The sequence below is a fragment of the Manis pentadactyla genome, chromosome 4 (assembly GCF_030020395.1).
Source record: "Manis pentadactyla isolate mManPen7 chromosome 4, mManPen7.hap1, whole genome shotgun sequence".
Lineage (NCBI taxonomy): Eukaryota > Metazoa > Chordata > Mammalia > Pholidota > Manidae > Manis > Manis pentadactyla.
This window is the reverse complement of record NC_080022.1, coordinates 27,231,382-27,249,372: the sequence shown is the minus strand read 5'-3', so window position 1 is coordinate 27,249,372 and position 17,991 is coordinate 27,231,382. Positions and strand designations below refer to the sequence as shown.

Sequence of the window (17,991 nt, the reverse complement as noted above, 5' to 3'; positions counted from 1 at the left end):
TCTCTTTGTTTGTCTTGTCTAATTTAACTTACGTTATTTATCAAAAAGACAGGTTATTTGGAAAACCAGATGGACCCAGGCAAAAATCATCTGGGTTTTCCAACGTGAAAAATTAGATTCTGGGGGCCCAGGAGGAAAGTGTGGTGGGGGGGTGCGGTGAGGAGTACTGAGGATACTTTCTGTCTCTGGTCAGGTGTGTGTGTGTGTGTGTGTGTGTGTGTGTGTGTGTGTGTGTGTGTGTGTGTGTGGGAGTGGGTGAGGAGTACTGAGGATACTTTCTGTCTCTGGTCAGGTGTGTGTGTGTGTGTGTGTGTGTGTGTTGGAGTGGGTGAGGAGTACTGAGGATACTTTCTGTCTCTGGTCAGGTGTGTGTGTGTGTGTGTTGGAGTGGGTGAGGAGTACTGAGGATACTTTCTGTCTCTGGTCAGACCCAGAAATTGCTCTATGACATCAAATTTCCCCTTCCCTCTTTTTCCTTCAAGTTCTTTACGATTGGAATCTAAATGAGAAGACTAAAATCTTTACGTTGGTGGGTGGGAGTGCTTAAAGGCTTAATTGGCCAAAGATGAGAACGTGTCAGGGCTATAACAGAAGAGTGGCTGACAGCTTTCTCTGTCATCAGCCCTCACCTCCTGCAGAGCTGGTAGGTCAGTGAGAGGTATGGAGTACAGAGGTTTCTGAGGCAGAAACCTCTGCCTTCTTCCTGCCCTTTCAATATTATCCCAAAATATTGCAGCAGATATGTAAGTTAGACATTAGGGGAAGAACTTACCCATTCATAACCTTCTGATGATCAGATGGCTAAAGAACACTGGGGATCAAGCGTTGTCTATCCATTAAATATCCAGGGAAGGAGCGAGCTCTAGCTACAACCAGGAATTTTTTAAGCCTGTGAGTTTATTACCTCCAGGCAGCAACATTGTCAGGAAGGAATTGAAACAAGAGGCTGTGGAGGCACACTCTTGGTTGTGATAAAGGAAATGTTCTGGCTGAAAGCAGAGACGTGCACACACACCCGGAGCAGAGCCAAGATGCTCTCTGGACCACAGTCTTTGACAGCAACAAGAGCACGTGTCCCATTGTGTCATGTTTAAAGGTGTCATTGTTACTGGACTGTGAAAGCCACTTAATAACTTGATCTCATCTGAAAAATGTGAGTTAATACCAGCTCCACAGTGGTGAGGATTAAATAAAGAAACATTGTCAAGTGTCTTCTTCAGGCCTGAGGTTTACATAGTAAGCCTCAATGACTGTTTCTTGAATGAATAAATCCATGAGTCTGAACATTAAATCTCCTCTGACCGTTTGCAAAGATCAGTGTATAACAGCTCCCATAACAGACTCGTGGGCTGTCCCACTAAGCCTGGAGCCTGAGGCATGATCTAACCCTACCATTCATTTAACACATGTTTAATGAGTCTATGGTGTGGGGGGTAGACTCTGTGATGCACCACCCCATCCCCCTCTGGTGCAGCCTTGGTGGCCCAGCTGCTGGGAGCACTGTCTGCAGACAGCCTTTAGCATTCGGCCCCTTGGGGGACTGCCTCAGCTGCAGAGAATGCCATGCCCAAGGTCATGCCCCTTTCCAGCATGGCCTACATTCAATGATGGCAAGATATAAAGGTCTGGCCATCTCATTTCATTTGGGGAAAATTTTGAAGGGCCATCCTGGCTTCAGAGCTCCCTGTGGTTGCCAGAGGTTATCACGGGCTTGTATGGCAGTTCAGCTTCTTTCCCATTCCTTCTACAGAGGTTGATCCCAAGGGCATTTCTTAATAAACGTCCTGCACTCTACATTGTCTCGGTGTCTGTTTCCTGGGGTCTGCTAATCCTAGTGACAGAGGCTTTAGGACAGGAAAGGACAAAGACACCTTTGGAGTTTCCAGCCTGTTTCCAGCATCAGAGGTGTTGATGCTCTTTTTATGGCCACCAGAGGGCAGCAGCATCATAGCAACCTGCCCTCCTGAGGCTCAGCAGAGTGGGTGCGAGGCGGTTTCTGGGTCTCTGACTTCCCACCATCAGCACTCAGTATTACGCAGGACCACCTCTCAGTGTATCTGTCCCCCTGTCTATGGGAAGAAGACTCTGAAACTGTCTAGGCCTTAGTTTTGTCAGTCCCATACCACCCCCTGCCGCCCCAGCACCGAAGGCCAGTCGGGCTTCCTGCTGCAATGCCTTTCCCCTCAGCTGGGCAACCTCCTTGCCCAGGATCTCCCAACCTCTCCCCACTTCCCACAGTAGATTTGTTTTCTATGTGACAAGGTAATTATGAGCTCGGGGCCAGGAGGCCCAGGGACCAGTCTAAGGATGGTCACTTCAATCTGGTTCTCCCTGTTCTGCTAACATTATTGATTTTTACTTTTATTTATTACGATGATATTTTTGTGTGTGATCTGGCCCTGGTGACATGAGGGATGAAGGCAAGAGGGCAAAAGCAAATTCTTGTCACAATTTAGCTTCTTGAAATCACCTCCCCTCCCAACTTTTTTTTTAATCTATCAGTTTTAGCATCATTGCTTACCTGTCTTCATTCTGTCCCTTCATCCCCAAAGTTCTCCAAAAGATTGTTCAGGGAATCAGAACCAAATGTGGCTCGAGGATGCTGCTGGGAGAGGGGTGGGGACAACAAATATGGCACCTTTTGTTAGCGGCCACAAACTCATCCCGCAGGCCATTACTGCATCGCCAGTAGCTGTCAGTTATTTCTAGGCTCAGCAATCCAGCTCCCTGCTTCTTTCTCAGTCCTGTCCTGGGGCAGCTCTGAGACAGGCCAAACTCTGCCCCACCTCCACATTCTTTCTGGATCAGGTTCTCTGGCTGTGAAAAAAACCTGACCAGAAAGCTTTGAAAGAGTGATACTGAGATTAGGTGGAGCCAATTCGAAGAGCCTGTAAACCTGACCTTCAGGCTACTAAAGGTCTACGGTATAATGTACTCTACTTCCTAACCGGGAGGGGAAGGGCAGGCTTTAGGCAGTAAATTACAGTGGGAGGAGCGCTCTGAACCATGGCGATTGCTGAGGGAACCAGCTAAGGCCAACGGCGATTTATGGGGCGAGTTCCCCCAGCCTGTTTTCTCTGTGAGTGCCAGGAGAATGAATAAATCATTGTTTGGGGGCGGGATGCAGCTGCCGGCTCCTCCCCTCGGCGCACGCCCCGACTCCACTCCTCCATTGAGGGTTGCTGGAGTAGAGCGGTTTATACCCTCTGCTCCCCAAATCCTATTGAGGCCTCCCCCTCTGCACGAGACTCCAGCTCGAAGCCCATTCAGCCTGGCCCTTTGTGCTGGGGGTTAAGTGGTTACATGTGGGGGGCACCCAGAAAGGACCTGTCAGGCCCTGAAAGCTTGTGCTGATAACGTGCCCTCCTCCTGATGAATGGGATGAGTGGAGGAGAGGTGGGCGGCCAGAGGGTGCGGTGGGGGAGAGGGCATGGGGATTAGGGAGCCCACAGAGGCAGCTGCTAGGAAGGCGGTGGAACAGGCACCTCCGTGTCTCATTCCTCCTTCAGATCAGCTTCTCTAGCTCATTCCCATTGTGGCCTTGGGACTTTGCGTCTGGCTTTTCTGGTCTCCTGGTGGAAGAGAGGTTTGGGAGCAGCCATTTACCACTTGAGTGCACTGGGTAGAAAGAATCTGCACCACCTTTCATTCTTACAGCAGCTCCAAAACACCCCACAATTTCTCCTTTTTCCCTTCAGGGGCAGGAGGGAGAGTGAATGGGAGGATTCATCTCCAAGGTTCATTTGGTTGGGAGGACATTTGAAACTGCCCCATTGAGCGAGTTTTAAAAGCTTCCCGGAAGCCCTCTCAGGCACCATTTAGGGTAGAGGGTTCAGGGGAAGAGAGATATCAAGCTCTGTGTACTGCAAAGATTTTATTGGGAAAAAAAAAATTCCAAGGCTTTAAAATAAAAAGTTGTAAAACTTCAGATTCAATGTACCCTCCCCACCCCACTCTCCCATTTTACAGCTAAGAAAACAGCGGTAGTGGGGTGGAGACTGGGTATGTCTTACCTAAGGTCATCACACTGCAATTTCTTGAAGGATTGGAAGGGCACTTTACCTTTAATAGACCGTGGAGAAATGGATGGACAAAACAACTAGGTCACGGCTTTAAGGGCTCTTGGTTACATCAAAGGTCCTCCAGGGCTGTGCCTGGTCTAAGGAGCCCAAGTAACAACGTTCACACCTACAATGTTATTTAACAATGTTCAAGCCATATTACTGTTATTTACCCTAAAAATGGTAAAATGATTTCCTTACCTAAATTCCCAAAGCCATGTGGGGAAGCTGACAGTTGATAGGAGCGCAGAGAAAGAGAAGAAAGCCGGTGGCAACATAGCTGGTCCTCCAGGACTAGATGCCGGCGCTCTGTTCTGCTGTGGAGGCTTTTGGGGCTTCTGAGCTCACTTACCTCCCTCTGGCTCACAGGATGAAGCCTGAGCTTCTTGGAAGGCTGGTCAAGGCATTTCACAACTGGGCCAACTGTATCCTCTAGCCTCATCTCTTACCTCCATTTCCCCACAAGCTCCAGCCACACTGGCCTCCTCTGTATTGCCTGAACACACACACCACATATGGTCTCCTCTGCCTTCCTCCGCTTTCTCTTGGGGAGCTTCTATTTATCCTTCAAAGCCTGGCTCAGATACCATTTCTGTGAAGGCTTCTCTTACCCTCTTTTGTGCCCATTACTTTTGTTTTTTAGTTCTTTGCAGGGTCTGTCACATTGCAGAGTCCACTCTTTCCTATTTCCCTTTCTGAGCAGGGAACTCAGCAAGGCCATCACTTCTGATCCTGCTCTGAATTCCCAGCACAGTACTTGGCTTGTACAGCACTCTGTAACAGTGCGCTGAATGTGAATGAATGGGTGGGAAGGCTCAAGGTCTTGGAGGTTGAAACCTGTTTCTTCCAGGAAGTCCTGTTTCCTGGAGTAGAAATACCTCTCATCTTCCTTGTCTCCTTGACTGACACTCCAGGCTCCTAAGGCCTAGATTTGGTTGCTCCCTGCTAGCCTGATATCTATCTGCTTGCCGAGATACTCACTCACTGGCCACTGCTGGATCTTTATGATGGGCTGGCCTGCTGCAGAGCCCTGTTCAGGCTGGTACTGGCCATCTCTGGTGATTTCTATGTCTCTGCCAATTAAGTCCCTGCAATCTACGGAGCTGGGTGGACACAGCCTCAGATATCCTTTTCCCCGGGATGACTGATTCCCTGGGATTCTGACTGAGGAAGCTTCTGGTGAATGAGTAACAGACATTTATGTTTGCTTTTCTGTGGATATGCAGATATAGACACCCCTGCCTTCCTAATTTTTTGTTTTTCAGGCTCCCAGCTCTCTGAAAAGCAGAAGTGGCCAGAACCACTACCTGAGCACTCACTATATTGTACAGTATCCCACACAGAGTGACCCTTGACTAAAGAGAGGCTCCAGTCTGATGCTGTTGGAATTCATTTGACACATCTGATACATTAGAAACAATTAGCTTTATAGAACGAGGGAATAACCAATTGATGACTTGCCTATGAGGTTGTGCACTACCCTCTCCAGTACAATATATGCTTTAAATCAACAATCAATATGTAGCTTTCTGTTTTTTGTAGCCTGAATTCATATGAAAAGGTAGAAGTGGTGTGGCACCTCGTGTGATTCTACCTAATGACTTTCTCTTAAGAGTTTCCATCCTGTCTCTGATGTTCTAGGTTCTACAGGTCAAGAGGTTTTAATATCTGGGGAAGAATGTTTCTAACCAGGGAACACAAAGATGATTCCACTGCATTTGGCTCAGCATAACACCAGAGGAATAGAAGAAAGGAGGTACACTGTAGTCTGGACTGGTAATGGCTATCAAGGGGAAACAGAATTGCTTTTACTTAATGAGGGCTGAGAGGTGCATGAGTGGGGCCCAGAGGATCCCTGGGTCACTACCTTGTGCTCTTGTATTAATTAGGATTCTTTTGATTAATAGAAGAGCCAGTGAAAGAAATTCCACTCAAGTTAGGCTTGGCAAAATAAGGGTCTTAGTGGAAGACATACAAAGGCCTCAGGAAAGAGGGACTAGAACACCTCAGGACTTTGGCCTTTCATCTCTGCTTCTGTGTGTCAGCATCCTTTCCTCCTACTACAAATTGACTTCCACTTGGCAGGGGATGTAATTGCTATAGCCTTAGGCTCACATATTCCTGGCCTTGTCTTCCTTTAATTTTATTTCAGAAGGTTCCAAAGAAGGACCCTGACTGACTCACCCAAGTTCCTCAACTCTGGACTCAACTCTGGAGGAACACCTGTTTGGCTCACGTGGTTAGCACTGGGAGAGACAGAGTCTGAAAGCGGGAGGGGATCTTCCAGGCCCTTCAAGCGATTAAATGCCTTTATGGCCATGTGATATGGGAAGACCCACAAAACTCTAACCACCAAAGCTCAGAGCCTTTAGGAGTGGATTTGGGTCTCCTCATAAGGAAGAAAATTTTGGCTAACGTCAAGGGGAACTTGCAGTGGATGAGGGAAAAGGAAACACTAAGTTAGGCCTAAGGGCCTAATGTAGAAATTCAGCTGAGGTCCCCACCTGTATATTCTTAGTTAGGGGAGTGTACAAAGTTTGAGGTATTTCTTCCTTCTCCCTTTTATTTCTTTTTCCCTCTTAAAATAGGAGTTGCCATGATCATAAAAAAATTTTTTTTTTCTCTTCCATTTCCCTTATTTTTATATTTAGGAGTTGTGGTGTGATTTAATTTGCCTTTTAGTCACTAGGTTGCAGAATGGTAAGTTGGCATCAAGTTGGAATGGGAAGAGGATGCCTTCCCATGGAGATCACAGACTCGAATTCTTCCTCATTAAAAAAAAAAAAAAAAGGCAGAAGAAATGAATGAGGGAAAGACAGGGTATTTTTAAATGTACCATGATTCAAAAATAAGCCCATATCAGTTTTATTTTGTTATGTTTTTATTTGGAGGGGACATGAGGTTTTTATTTGGAGGGGACATGAGGAAAGTGTAGCCAATTGCCTGGTTTGCTCAGCAAAGTGGTGGTGTGGCAGGGACCTTATACCCTGAAGGCTAAATTTGTCCCAGTCTGCTTTCTGGGGCTGCCTTAGGCAAGAACTTAGTGCAGGAAGCCTTAATTTTCCTAACACAAGCCAGTGTTTTTTAATTTTATCATTAGTCAGCAATTACTCTGTTCTCTTTGATTGCAAATTGACCCTGCAGTTCTACACATTTCTCCCAAGGAGGAAAGGGATGAGAAGCTTCAGGCTTCAATAATCAGAAACTGAGAAACACTGGGCGCAGGCACCCAGACAGGTTCTCTGCCCTGAAGAGAGGAAGCTACCCCGGCCTGTGTGCAGGACATTAGATCCATTCCTGCTCCAGAGAGAATTTTCTCCTCTTGAAACGTAACTTTCATTACGTTACTGTAATGAAATAAGAAAATAAACACATAATTTTAAATTGTGATAGATGCAATGAAGAAAAAGAACAAAATGCCCTTCAATGACATAAAAGGGGAAACTAATCTGGTCTAGGACATCAGAGGTTTATCTGAGACGAGAGTCTGAGTAAATGAGAGGGGGTACAGAATTTTAGGCAGGGGAACAGCATGTGCAAAAGCCGCGTGTTAGAAAGGGGCGTGAGGCCTAGGTGCAGAGATGGAGGGCAAAAGATGGAGATGGAACGGTAGACAGGGCAGGATGCTCAGAGCCCTGTGGCTACGACCTTAAGGATTTACTGCAGTGGGGAAGCCACTGAATGGTTTTAAGCAGGAGGGCAGTGACGTGATCAAAATTTTTCATTTTGAAAATGTCACTGTAGCTGCAGTGAGGCAAACGGGTCCGAGGGGCCCAGTGAATGCAATTAGAAGGTAACACCGGACCTGGCAGGCCTCAGTCAAGCCTGCGGCAGGCGGGGGAGGCGGTGTCGGCGCTTGGGCCCGGCTCGCCGCTCGGCGGAAAACCGAACAGGCCCACGTGGGCGCGGCCGCCCCGCCCCGCCGCGCTGACGCCGCTCGACTCCGCAGTCCCGCCGCCGGGGACCCTGCGCCGCACCGCCAGGTCCGCGGGGCGCCCAGGCCCACGGACCCCGGCCGCAGGAACGAGTCCCCGCTGCGGGACCCAAGCCCGCCGCGCCGGGCGGGCGCCTCCAGGCGGTGAGTCGGGCGGGAGCTGGGGGGGAGCGGGGCCCAGCCGCGGGAGACGCCGGAGGGAGTCACACTCCCCGCCCGCGGCCTCCTACGGGGAGAGGAGGGAAGGGTGGGGTCCGCGCTGCCGGCCGGCGTTGGTCCTCTCCCGCGAGGCGGGGAGGCCGCCTCCCCGCGCTCCCTGCCCGCAGCCCCGCGCCGGGCCCCCGCGGCTTAGCCTGGGGAGCAGCCTGATCCCCGGGAGGTCGCGTCCCCTTTTACCTTCCCTGAGAGCCCCGTGATCCTCAGCATCCCCGCCACCTTCACGGCCCCGCCCAGGTTTAGGAAAAACAAAACTTTTGGGCGGGGAAGATCTCCAGCACTTTTAGCGGGATGGGAAGATGTGGGTGCGAAGGGGCCGTTCCTACACCATTCCCCGCAGGACTTGTGCCCACTGCTGGATGTGGGGAGGCCCCCTGCCACCTGTAAAGATCCTCCTAGTGCCTGCTCCGCTTACACTATTCCTCACTCTAACTCCAATTTTTCTAATCCTAGCAGTTGTGGTCAGTGAAACCTCTCGTCAATTCAAACCCTGATTTTGGTAGAAGTCGGTTATCGGGGAGGAAAGAATAGTGTGTATGCCCTTCCATCAGGGCCTCAGGATGGAGCAAGCTGGGGGCGGGGACACAAGATAATAGGGCGGGAAGTGGGGGCAAGATCAGAAAAGAGGCTGTCAATGGGGGTGGGTCAGGTGTCACCCTGAGGCAGATGAGGGAACTGAACCCCAGCTCTTTCAGCCCTGGGCAGTCAGCAGGAATCTCCTGCTACTGTTGGCTCCTCTGCTTGAGCTTAGCTACCCCTCAGTCCCCCTGCCCACTCTGCAAGTATGTACTGACACCCGAGAATATGATGGAGGATATTCAGGCATACTTCAGGAGATATTGTGGATTCAGTTCCAAACCTTGGCAGTAAAGCGAATCAAATGAATGTTTTGGCGTCCTAGTGCCTATCAAAGTTACATTCACACTGAACTGTAGTTTGTGAAGTGTGCAATGGTATTGTCTTTTATAAAGTACATACCTTAATTTTAAAATTCTTCATTGCTAGAAAATGCTAACCATCAACTGACTTTAAGTGAGTCGTAATCAGTGATCACTGATCACCATAACAAATATACCAATAACAAGAGAGCTTGAAATATTGGGAGAATCACTAAAATGTCACCTAGAGACACAAAGTGAGCCAGTGCTGTTGGTAACAATGTGCTGATAGATTTCCTCAATGCAGGGTTGCCACAAACCATCAGTTTGTAAAAAATGCAGTATCTGTGAAGCATGATAACGGAAAGCTCATTAAAATGGGGTATGCCTGTGTAGACGAGTTCCACATCTAGTGGGGAGCAAGATTTATATGCTGCTATCACAAGATAGTGGAAAACAAAAAACAAAACAACAAAACAAAAAACGCAGCTAGATGGACGTTTATTGGCCATCCACTATGTGCCAGGGATAGGAAACAAACATGAGTGAGACAGTGTGTGCCCAGGGCATTGGGCCCGCAGGAAGGCATAGTTCACTGTGTGTGTTTGTTTATGTTGGGACAGTGGGAAGAATATCAGGAAGAGGTGGGGATATTAGAGCTGAGTTGTGAAGTACAAAAAGGAGTTTGCTGGGTGGGAAGGGGAGGAGCTGAGGGGGAAGGGAGAGGAGAGCACTGTAGGCCCAAGGAATTACTGAGAGGAGCGTACTGGTGTGTTCTGAGACCTCTGAGCAGTTTGGTGTGGTGAGAGGGGCAGAGTGGCAGGAGGCAAGAGTGGAGGGGTGAGCAGGGGCCTGATGAAGCACAGCCCTGTAGGGGTTTAGCACGAGTTTAGGGAGGGCACTTGGAGCTGTGACAAATCACATGTACATTTTTAACTGAAGGCAGAGAGATGTGTGAAAAGGCTGTGGCAGTCAGTAATACAGGTAAGAAGTGGCCTGAACCAAGTGAAAATGAGGTGATGTATGTACATACACACACAGAGGTTTTTAAGAGGAAGAGTTGTCAGAATTTGGTGGCCAGTGACACAGGGTAAGGAGTCCAGGATGCTCCCAGGTTTCTGGCTGGAGGGCCGGAAAGGACAGTGGGGCCATTTTGCTGAGACTCTGAGAGGGAGAGCTGGTTTGGACATGGGGAATTTGAGAGGCCCAGAGTTGGATAGCAGTTGGATTTAGGCTGGAGACGATCTGAGAGTCACCAACACATGATGGTTCTTGAAGCAACAGCAGAGGATGAGGTCATCTGGGAAGAAGTGCATAGGAAGAGAAGACAGCCTGCCTCAAAGGGCTGAGGGAAAACACTGCAGGAGGCTGACAGTCAACAGGCAGAAAGGGAGGAGGAAAACCACGTGTTACCAGAGTGGAGGAAAGTTGCTGAGAAGGAGCAGCCAGGCTTGTTCTTGCTGCCTCGGCCGGCCCTGTAGCTCCGGGGCCAGGACTTCAGACACTCCACCCTGTCCTGCTCTGACCCATTCTTCTGCTTCCGCTTTACAGACCAGATGTTTGCCATCCAGCAAGGGGTAGCTGAGGGGGGCCAATTTCCGGGGGGCCCACCTCCTGGAGTATGTCAGCCTGAGCTCCAGCCAGACAACAACTCCAACTTCATGGCGAGTACCAAGGATGCCAATGAGAATTGGCATGGGATGCCAGGCCAAGTGGAGCCCATCCTGATGAGGAGCTCTTCCCAGTCGCCCTCTCACACCCAGGCCTTCCAGGCCCCTGGACTCCCTGAGGGGGAAGTTCGCAGCCCACCAGAGGGGGCAGAGATCCCTGGAGCTGAGCATGAGAAGATGGGTGGTGCCAGCACAGTCTGCTCCCCTCTGGAGGACAATGGCTATGCCAGCAGCTCACTGAGCATCTACAGCCCTAGCAGCAGCCCTGAGCCCACCTGTGGGACCCCTCAAGGTCATGGCCCTGCAGATCCCCTTCTACCCTCAGTGGCCCAGGCTGTACAGCAGCTGCAGGCTCAAGAGCGCTACAAAGAGCAAGAGAAGGAGAAGCACCACATGCACTTGGTGATGTACCGTCGCCTGGCCCTGCTCCGGTGGATCCGGGCTCTGCAGCACCAGTTGGTTGACCAGCAGGCCCGTCTGCAGGAGAGCTTTGACACCATCCTGGACAACAGGAAGGAGCTTATCCGCTGTCTCCAACAGAGAGCAGCACCTTCCAGGTCCCAGGACCAGGGCTAACAGTGTGCCTCCACTGGGGAGCGAGGGTAAATATGTATATTTGCAGGCATGTGTGTGGTTGTGCACAAGTAAGCATGTGATTGTTTGCTGATATGAGTGCAGGCAAGCATGAGTGAGTGAGTATGTATGTGCTGCCTCGTCAGCCAGTATGTGTAGGCATGTGTGAGTCAGCACCTGTGCATTAGCATGTGTGTGCTGCATGTGCACATAAGCTAATTTATGTGCAGGCCTATGTGTGGGTATGTACATATGATTATGTATAGCATGTCTGTAAGAGGGAGTGAATTTGAATATGCGTGTGTGGACAGGTACCCAATGTGTGTATATGTGTGTGAGTGAGGATATACATACAAAAGGTGTATGTGCATGTGAGTTTGCAGTGTAGGCTTGTGGTGTGTGTGTGTGAGTGAGCCCTCTGTGTGCAGGCCTGTGTGTAGGGGTGCATGTGTGCACATGCAGGCATGGGAAGTGTATATTAGGAGCATAGGTATTTGGAGGCAGACCCACAGGCAAGTGTGTGCAAATATACGTTCAGTTGTACTTGTGGGGCATCCATCCACGCCATGTTAGCCATGGCCTACCCTCACCTTTTCTCCCCATAGGGTCCCACTGCTCCCTGGAGAGAGGGCTAGCCTGCTGTCATTTATCTGAGAATTGTGGCTGATCCATTCTCCTGGGACTTCCCAAGCCACCTCTCCTTTCCCTTCCCCCTCACTCCTCCCAGACTTTGCTCTGCTGAGGCTTTTGTTCCTGGTGGTGGATTTGCTATGCGGATTTTGGTGGCTGCTCTGGCCAGCCATGGCTCTTTGGCTGCAATTTTGCCAGAGCATTGGTAGAAAATTAGTATCAGGGAAGGGAACTGGGGTGGTGATGGACATCATGGCAAGGATGGGGATGGGATCAAAGAAGATAGGGAACAGTCGCTCTTGAACTCTGCCTTTGGGCACATGGGAGATGGCAATGGGGGAGATAGCAAAGGCAGAATCCTGTGAAGAAGAGAACGGCAATCCTAAGGTATCAGTTCCAAACAAACCACACGTCTCCACTGCAAAGGAGCTGTTGCAAGCCATATTGATTGAAGCTTCTGATGAAGAGGAATGTATGCTTACAAGCATGTAAGGAATGGACAAGGTATTCCACAGCTGTTGGTAAAATTCTCCCTTTCCTCACTGGACCTCAGCTTGCTGTGCCTCTCTGGCTTTAGCAACACTGGATGTTGAATAGTTTGGTTCATTCCCCTGAAATCTGACTGTCTGGGCCAGGAGGAGCCACAGTTTGACTTTCCTGGGTGGGCACGGGAAGGGTCGGTCCAGCCTCTGGAAATTCTTGGGATGCTGGGTCATACCCCCTTCTGTCACTGCATCGTCCTTCAAATGGGGATTGACAGGCTGTAGCAGAGGCTCTGAGGTGGAGAGTGGGTGAGTTCTGGGGAAAAACAAGGTCTGAGGTAGCCATACTCTGATTTGCTTCTGGAGACAAGAGAATGCATGATCCTGATGATGTGGGCAGTGGGCAGTGGCTTGGAGGTCACTGATTCTGCCTCTGGCCCTCAGCCTCCCATCTGCAAAATGTGGGGCCCTCTCTGACTCTCTCTAAATAGAATTCTATCCCTGACGACCAAGGTGGTGGGCAGGGGTGTGTGTGAAAAGTAGAGGAAGTGAGGCCAAGGCAGTGGCCCTGGGGACTCTGACTAGCTCTTGCATGTTGAGTGTGAACTTGGCCTCTGGACCAACCCAGGATGAATAAACTGGGGCAAAGTAATGCATTTCTTGAGCTTGTGTTTCTATTTCACCTGTTGTCTAGTGGCCTCCTTTCCAGACCATCTGAACTCCCTTTTGATCAGGGTTCTTGCTGGGAGCTGCGGTATGAGGGTAGGGGAGGACCTTGGGGAGGAAGAATTGAGCCTGCTATGGCTGATGGGGGTGGCAAGAAGTCGTTCCTTAGGGGCCTCGTGTGACTGGGAGACTGGGCCTCTGCCTGAGAGCCCCAGATGGGACTGTCCTGGTCCTTAAGCACCACTGGGCCTGAAGCAGGTGGGGGGGGGGCATTGATTATTGAACCTCACATACTCAACTCCGCCCTAGAGCCAGTACTTTTCCCTGACTGCAAAAGACTGATTTGAGGGTCCTCAGGTGGTTCTGACACAGATGTACTTAAAATACAACATATGTGGCTTCAGGTAACTTATGCCTGTCTAGATTAGATCTTCTATTCTGCACTAGTTTGTATAATGATTTATTAATCAGCTTCTCAAAAATACATTATTTTATAAAGTATAGTAGTTATCTATTGCTGCATAACAAATTATCCTAAAACTTAGTGACTTAAAGCAATACACATTTGTCATCTCACCATTTCTGTAGGTCAGGAGTCTCTTATAAGGCTGCCATCAAGGCGTCAGTCCAGAGTCTGCAGTCTCATTTGCTGGGTACATTCAGTTCCTCAAGGTCTGTGGGCAGGAAGTTACTTTCAATTCCTTGCCATGTGGGCCCTTCCAACGTGGCAGCTCACTATCAAAGCATGCAGGCCAAGAAATGATAGAGTCCTAGCAAGACAGAAGTCACAGTTTTCTGCAATCTAATCACAGAAGTGACATCTCAGTGTTGCCATATTCTATGGGTTAGAAGCAAGTTACTCAAAGGGAGGATATGATATAAGGCTGTAAACACCAGGAGGTGCGGATCATTGGGTGCCGTCTTAGACTTCCACAGAAGGCGTTTTTTTACTGATTGTTCTTAAGTCACACAAATAAAAATTGCATTCTGATAAAAAGGGAAACACTTCTGAGAAATCTAATGTCCCCTTCTGCCCCTCCCCAGTAAGGCATATATACTTTAAGGCTCAGGCACTATGCTTCCCACTGAAACAGTGACCCAGGACATTAATAATTCTTGTCATTTCAGCATTTGACATTAAACAGAAACAATAGTGAACCAGTTTTAAGAAATTCTATTAAGAGATGCTATTCTAGCAAAGGGCTAGAATAACTTTATTAACCATGGAGATTTCTTTTTTTACATGCATATTCACAGCAATTTTATTGATATTGATAATAGCCAAGAATTGGGAACAACCCAACGTCCAACAACTGGAGAAGGAATAAACATAATGCAGCTCACCCATACAGCAGAGCACTGATCCAGCAATAAAAAGAACAACTACTGAGAGACAAAACAGTGTGGGTGAATCAACACCAACAAGCAGACTGGTAACAGCCACACGCAGAACACTTCATACTGTATAGTTCCTTCTGGAATTTTAGAAAATATAAGCTAGTTTATAGTGACATAAAGTAGATTGGTAATTGGATGGGGCAAGGGGTAGAGAAAGGGGTCTGCAAAGGAGCCTGAGAAGCCCTATGAGGGTGATGAAGATTCCCCATGTCTCGGTTGTAGTGGTGATTTCCCAGGGCCTTCAATGTTAATACTCAGTGAATCATACACTTTAAACAGATTCCGTATGTTGTATGTAAACTATTCCTCAATCAAGGTGACAATATTTTTTTTCAATTTAACTGTGGAGATTTCTAACAATGAAATAGCATCAAGGCCTCAGACCACAAAAGGGTGAATTTTCGGAAGGGTGTGTGAGGGAATGTGTGAAGGCTCTTCTGAGCACAGTCACTTGTTGAGAGCACAGACTCCGAAGCCAGAGACCCCTCTGGGATTGCTTTCTATGACTTTGAGCAAGTCAGTGAACTCTGCAGGTCAGTGTCCTCATCTTAAAATAGAGACAGTAGTAGTAAGTACCTCATAAGGTGGTTGCAAGGATCAGAGGAATACATAATTTGCAAAATACTTAGAACTGTAGCTGGCACATAGCAAACTACATCACTAAGAGTTAATGATTATTATAAATAGTGCTTTTGTGATGCACACTTAACTTTTTCATAGAAGAAACATCAGATTTTTCCTTAAGGAAAATGAGTCTAAAAGTTGAAAGGTATCTTTAAAATAAAGCCTTTTAAAAAGCTGCCTAATATTCCTTTCCAAAAAAGAGCTTTCTGAGCTGAGAAAAAGATGCAAGCCAGACCAAGAAACCAGGGTGGTGAATTGTATGGACCCCTGCCAGTCATTGAGGGTCCAGGGACAGGCCCAGGCCCTAGTGTAGAGGAGGGTTAGGGAAGGAGCTAGGGAATAGCCAGAGTCAGAGCCATGGCCAGGCCAGCAGAGTGTGGGGTAGGGAAACTGAGGCAGGGCCCCAGTGGATGAGCCAGCCAAGGGCTGCTGTTTCCCATCAGGTGTGCTGATGGTGGGAAGTACTGAGGCTAACACTAGCTGCTGTGCAGGGCAGACCTGGTCCAGAGACTGTCTAGTCACTATCTGTTTCTTTGCCTAGAGCAGTTACATGGGGTGAATGAGGAAATGACCTGAAGATGCTCTGTATGCATCACAGGACTTGCCTGCACAGATAGATGAGACTTGCATCCAAAAGACTAATTGTACAAGCCACTGAGCCTTGAGAGGGAATGCCAGGCTGGTGCTCTGTGTAGGTGTCCGCCTAAAACTTCTATATTTAGGAGGTGTTTTAAAGTCACTGGGTGGCGATTTCTTAATCCCTGGGACAGTGAGGGGAGTGGGGAAAGTTCATGCCCTAGGTAGGGGTTAGCCAATTAGCCACCTTCCCTTTCTCGCCAGAATGAAATCCCATGACCAGAGGCAAGGAAGCCTGACTCAGGTTTCTGGTACCAGCTGAGAAATCTTGCTTAGTAGGAGGAATGAGGGATGATTAGGGCCCACAGGGGTAGGGCACACAGTAGAAGCCTGTTTAGGCCCAGGGACAGTGCTGAAGCATGGAAGGGACTTGCGTGCAGGTAGTGAAGGGCTGGGTCCTTGGGGAGAGAAGAAAGGGCTGGGTCCACGGAAAAGTTTCTCTCCAAGGGCCCCAAATAGGTCAACCCCATCAAGGGTGGTCAGAAGAGATGACCTGAGTGCAGGGAGGCAGGGAGTGGCCCAGGAACTGAGGAAGAGTGTGACAAGTTAGGGGGATACAGATGCTTCGTGATGTGGTAGGTGGCTCCCAGCCCTGCCTGGAGCCGGACCCAGCAGGGCTCTGTGTAGTGGCTGTCTCTAAGGAGATTGAATGCTCCCTGGTGGCAACCTGTGACCTGTCTGCCAGCCTCTGTTTCCTACAAGCCTTACCTAAAGCCCAGTGTTAGCGCCGCCTAATCATGAAGGGGTGACAGGAACAGGAAAGCTGTGCGACCTGTAAGTGCCTTATCAAGGAAGGCTTCCTGGAAGGAGAGGACCCTAGAGAATGAGAAGCTGAGGTGACAGACAATAGAGGTTTCTAGTACAGCTTGGACCAGTTGTCTTGGATCCTCTACTTCCTGGCTGTGCCTCACTTTTCTCAACCGTGAAATGGGGGCAGTTAGCACCTCTCTCACAGGGTTATGTGAGAGTTAAGTGAGTTTATACACGTAAAGGGCTTATACCTGAGTCTGGCACATTAAGAAGCAGTCCATAAATGTTAGCTGTTCCTGTCAGACTAGGAGAGGATGGGGAGGCCACTAGGAGATGCAGCTAGTTAGCTGTGTTGTATATCAAAAGCATTGCCAAAGGGCCTTGAATCCCAGGCCCGTGAGTTTAATGCATCTGTTGGTGAGAAGTGAACCATGAGATGGGGATGTTCTGGGATCTGAGCAGACAGACACCAAATCCCCACGCAGACCCATGCCCACACCTGCCAGGCACCACAGGCACTGGGGCGCTAGACCCCACACCTATGCTCGCACGCTCAATGGCTCATACTCACAAATGCACACTCCTGGACACAGACCCATATCACGCGCTCTCCTCCCCACGGCCCTTCTCAGAAATAAGACCGTACCCGGCCTGCGGAGGATTCCACACCCAGCAGAGCCCCTGAGACTCTCCCAGCCCCAGCATGGAACAGCCAGAAAGGCGTCCGCTTCTCCGCTGTAGGCCTGATGGCTTCCCCACCCAAACCTTACCCTTGCCCCGCTCCTCCTCCTAAGTCCCCTAGACTCACAACCCGTCCATCCTCTAATCGCTCCCTTCTCCGTTCATCACTAATAGATTTGAGAAGATTCGCGCTAGTGGGACTGGCCGACGGGAGAAGGGAGGTGGCGCGGGGGAACAGGGGCGCTCGGGGCAGAGTCTGGGTGCCCCGTGGGCCTGTACCCCGCCGGGACCCGCGATGAAAAAGGGCTGTGTCCTGGGACCGGAGCAGTACGAGGGGCTCGTGGTGGGGGCCATGACCTCGCCCCATGAGGGGCTCAAGGTGGAGCTCCCCGGGCCGAGCAGGGGAAGAAGCGGAGGGCTGCAGGCGAGCGTTCAGCTGGTGTTCGGCGGGCGCCGGGCGGGGCTCGTCCCCCGAAAGGCCCAGACAAAGGGGCGGCCTCCCTGGACTCCGGCGCCGCCTCCAGCCGGGGCTCCGCACAAAGCGGGGCAGGCGGGGCCGAGCCCGCCCCACGCGCCGAGCGCCCCGGACTGTTGATCCGCTCGATTGCGAGCGACGTTTCCTGCGTCTAATCTCAACAAGCACGAAAACGGCGCGGGCCGGCCCGCCAGCAGGCCCTTTGTCCCGGCCCCTAGCGGGACAGCTGCAGCCGGGATCCCTCCTCCGTCTGTGTAACCCCCCGCCCCGCGCCCCACTCCGCCCTCCCGTCCTCAGCTGCCTGAAGGCCCAGCCTC

General features: G+C 49.9%; 1 protein-coding gene across 1 annotated transcript; it reads left to right on the top strand.

Moving 5' to 3' along the window:
• The first annotated feature begins 7,845 nt into the window (after window positions 1-7,845).
• On the top strand, window positions 7,846-13,100 carry C4H1orf216 (chromosome 4 C1orf216 homolog). The gene is made up of 2 exons (XM_036911930.2): window positions 7,846-8,139; window positions 10,641-13,100. The coding sequence occupies exon 2, from the start codon at window positions 10,646-10,648 to the stop codon at window positions 11,333-11,335; it is 690 nt and encodes a 229-aa protein (XP_036767825.1). The 5' UTR covers window positions 7,846-8,139; window positions 10,641-10,645; the 3' UTR covers window positions 11,336-13,100.
• The last annotated feature ends 4,891 nt before the right edge of the window (window positions 13,101-17,991 follow it).